The 3725-nt window shown below is 48.0% G+C and overlaps 1 protein-coding gene across 1 annotated transcript in view; it reads right to left on the minus strand.

Moving 5' to 3' along the window:
* Positions 1 to 3725, minus strand: part of ccdc120a (coiled-coil domain containing 120a) — a 12763-nt gene that overhangs the window by 4682 nt on the left and 4356 nt on the right. Inside the window, exons 2-6 of the mRNA XM_008295240.1 lie at positions 1310 to 1477; positions 872 to 983; positions 650 to 777; positions 352 to 465; positions 52 to 193 (exon numbers count right to left, since the gene is read on the minus strand). Coding sequence (XP_008293462.1) covers positions 52 to 193; positions 352 to 465; positions 650 to 777; positions 872 to 983; positions 1310 to 1357 — 544 coding nt within the window. The 5' untranslated portion in view covers positions 1358 to 1477. The remainder of the gene's footprint in view (positions 1 to 51; positions 194 to 351; positions 466 to 649; positions 778 to 871; positions 984 to 1309; positions 1478 to 3725) is intronic.

Below are 3725 nucleotides of genomic sequence, written 5' to 3' on the forward strand. Positions count from 1 at the left end.
TGTGTGTATTTGTGTGTATTTGTGTGTGTGAGTGTGTGTGTGTCGTGTTACCTGTGTGGCAGCCTCTGTGTACAGTCCTCTTGCCGTGGTGTGTGTGTGTCTGGTTGTGTGTGTTGTGTTCTGAGTCGTTGTGTTTTCTCAGAGCGCCGCTGAATAAAGTTTTCTTCAACTTGGACCGCTGAGAGTCTTCATCCTGAACACACACAAACACACAACAAGGACACACAACAACACACACACACACAAACACAACAGTCAGCTGTTTCTCCTTCACTACCGGTCATACCAGCTGGAGGCTGCAGGTGTCCCACGCTCCCTCCAGCGCCTGAACGCACCGCTACACCTGCTCACCTCCACTCGGCACTTCCTGGTTCCATGGCGGGACGTACCACCTCTTCGTCGTACACAGGGGAGCTTCTCTCCTGCCTCCAGGGGGAACTCACTGGGCACTGCACCTGTCAGCTCCTGACCAATCAGAGCGCAGCAAACACACCTGAGATTACATCACAACCAGGTTGCAGTACAAACTTCTGATGTCTGAGAACTAGTTGCAGAGGACTAGTTAGAGAGGTAGGAGGACTAGTTACAGAGGTTTGGTGGCCTGCCAGTTGACCAATCGTGTTTGGTCTCTCACTGTGACATCACTCACCGCCTCCTGCAGGCAGATGCGCCTCAGCTCAGCCAATCGCGTGCTCAGCAGTGCCTGCAGACTCCGTCTCCTCTCCTGCAGCTCCACAATTCGCTCCCTCTGCTTCCTGTCTGGACAGGTGAGAGGGTCTGCACACACACAGGTAACACTCAGGTAACACTCAGGTAACACTCAGGTAACACTCAGGTAAATAGGATGCAGCATCTAGCTGTGTGTTCTCACCAGGTGAGATGAGTTGACCTTTGACCTCCATGGCTTGTGTTTCCCATGTGACCCCTCCACCTCCGTCCTCGCTGCTTGACTCCTGTTCACCTCCCCACACACTGTGACTCACCTGCAACAAGTAGCACACCTCATCAGGTCCTACATTTACCTGAGGACTAGTTTACAGGTCTAAGGACTAGTTTACAGGTCTGAGGACTAGTTTACAGGTCTGAGGACTAGTTTACAGGTCTGAGGACTAGTTTTCCATGTGTAAGGACTAGTTTAAAGGTATGAGGACTAGACTGGTCGAGGCAGATGGCTGCCTTACCTAAACCTGGTTCTGTCGGAGGCTATTTTGTCACTCTGATTGGGTTTTTTTTTTTGTTCCTTCCCACCATTGTGGATCAGAACTCAGGGCTCAGTTACCTGTGCAGCACCTGTCCAGGTGTTACTCACCTTGTAACTGGGTTCATAAGAGCTCCAGTAGTTGACTCCTGTGGCCATCCAGCAGCCTGAACACCGACCTCAGGACCGCCTCGCTGAGCTCTACATTAGCTGTTAGCTGGAGCTGCAGTTCCCAGACCGGCCTGTAGAGGGAGCTGAACTGTGCTCAGAGCTGCTGACCTGCGAGAAACCACAGAAGAAGAAGACAGACTGAGAAACCAATCAGAAGGCAGGGAGACAGTCACAAGTCCCTGGTTTATCCTGGATGTTCCTCAGGAGATCATGTTGGATCCCCTGATCCGTTATCAGCTGATGTTCTGCAGGATTCTAACAGGAGCTCCAGCCTGCTGCTCGTGTTCTCCAGATCCTCACAGATGAGCAGTTTGATCTGAAACAGCTGCTTGTTGTTGCATCTGTTGGGACTACTTTCAGCAGCGGATTAATCCACAAGTGGAGCAGAGAAACATTTAACTGATGTCTTTGTGGGGTGTCAGGGTTAAACGTGGGAGCTGCAGACTGAGATCAGACGAATGTTTAGAATACAAACGTTGAGAGAACATCGAGTCCAGACACGTTCATCTGCAGACAAAACACACAGACTTATCTGGACTTTATTTACACTGAAAACCTGCTCAGACCACTGATACGTCTCAACTTTCAGCTCTGGAACATTTCTGGCTCTTCAGTCTGTGAAGTGACGTCATTCATTCAGACTGAGGTCAGCGTTCTGCTCACGTTCTGTTCAGGTTCTGCTCTTGTTGCTGGCAGAAGGTATTCATCCTCCACAGACCCTCGACACAGCGGCTGCTGGTGAGCAGGTGTTCCAGCGGTCCATGTCGGCTCACTGGTCATGACGTCGTGGTTCAGTGTGTCGATGCAGCAGATCTTAAACGGACTCAATAGCTCAAACTTTAGCGCCTCTGAACATCTGGGAGGAAAAATACTCTGATTACATCCTCATTGGTGAGTACCAGTAATCTGTGCTGTTGTGGAGGCTTCGTTTTACTGCCTCAGATGTGAAATCGTAGATCAAAGTGAATTTAAAGGTGTTCTGTGATTGAACACAGAACCTCTCTGAGATGTTTCTGACGAACTTTGGAGTTGAAACTCAGAGTTCTGCTGCTTGTTCCTGTCTGTTAGTGTGACGCCTCGGTTCTGTCCAGTTACTGAGCTGTTCGTCTCTCACACGACAGTTTGAAAGCATGAAGTCAGCAAGTTAACCTGACGAGAGAACGACTGAGGACGAGTTCGTTAGTAGGACTAATTGTAAGCCGTTAATGACCCATTTAACTGAATAATGTTCATTATGTGAGCACAGCTGCTGGTTGTTTTATCTCCTGTGACTTCCTGTGTGAAGGACTCAGTGTTACGGTCTGTAAACATACCACAAGGCTCTTGACAGACCCGAGGTCAGCTGAGCTCAGAGCAGCAGAACATGGCGTCCTGACGGCCTGAGAACAGGAAGCGGAGCCGACAGGAAACAGGAAGACGGAAATGAGTGTTGAAGGAAAAGGGGAAATGTGGGGGTTCAGTCCAACAGTGTGTTCAAAACAAACAGAGCCGACAGTAGAACCTGAACCAGAGCTGCAGACTCAGTGTGTGACTCATAATGTATATATAAAATACATTTACCCACGTTTCTTTGGTTCAGGCTGCAGAACCGTCGTGATTAGCTTTAAGGCACAAAGTTGTTTCTGATCCGTCACATTGAGGGATCAGAACGTCTGCTGTGTTCAACGATGCTGCTTAAAGCAGGTAAATCTGAGATTTAAAGCAGATGCAGAAACTTCACAGGAACATTTAGAGTCTACAATAGAGGTTAGCTGCAATCATCAATGGACGACAGTTGCTGCATCAGTCTGAGTCCTTTCAGACAGAACTCAGGAAACTTGCTCCTGCAGCATCTCAGGTTCTGCTCACAGTTCATTTGGGATGAAACTAAGTTCTGTGAAATATTTTGGCTGAATTTGAAGAATTTCATGATTTCAGATCTGACAGTTTTTCTATTTTCATCCTCAAGATACATTTTAAGGTTCAGAACCTCCAGAAATAAAAGTCCAACATGAAATATGGAGAGTCAGAGAGAACAGTTCCATCAGAACCACTGAATGGATCCAGCAGGACACAGTTTAGTTACTGGTTCTAGAAACTGGAATAAATAAGTATAAAACCTCCGATCAGGCTGGTGCTGATCCAGAAAGTTTCTGTCAGTGTCTGTCTATGGATGGATCCATGGTTCTACTAGAACCCAGTCTCTGGTCACATTATGCACATCTAGAACCACCATATGGTAAAATGGTAAATGGTCCGTACTTATGTCGCGCTTTTCTACCTTAGCGGCACTCAAAGTGTTTTACACCATCAGAGGACAACCGCTCTGCCACCTGAGCCACAGCCACCCATCCAGAACCAACATCCAGAACCAACA

This window comes from Stegastes partitus, unplaced genomic scaffold (genome assembly GCF_000690725.1).
Source record: "Stegastes partitus isolate 25-593 unplaced genomic scaffold, Stegastes_partitus-1.0.2 Scaffold1033, whole genome shotgun sequence".
In the NCBI taxonomy this organism is placed as follows: domain Eukaryota; kingdom Metazoa; phylum Chordata; class Actinopteri; family Pomacentridae; genus Stegastes; species Stegastes partitus.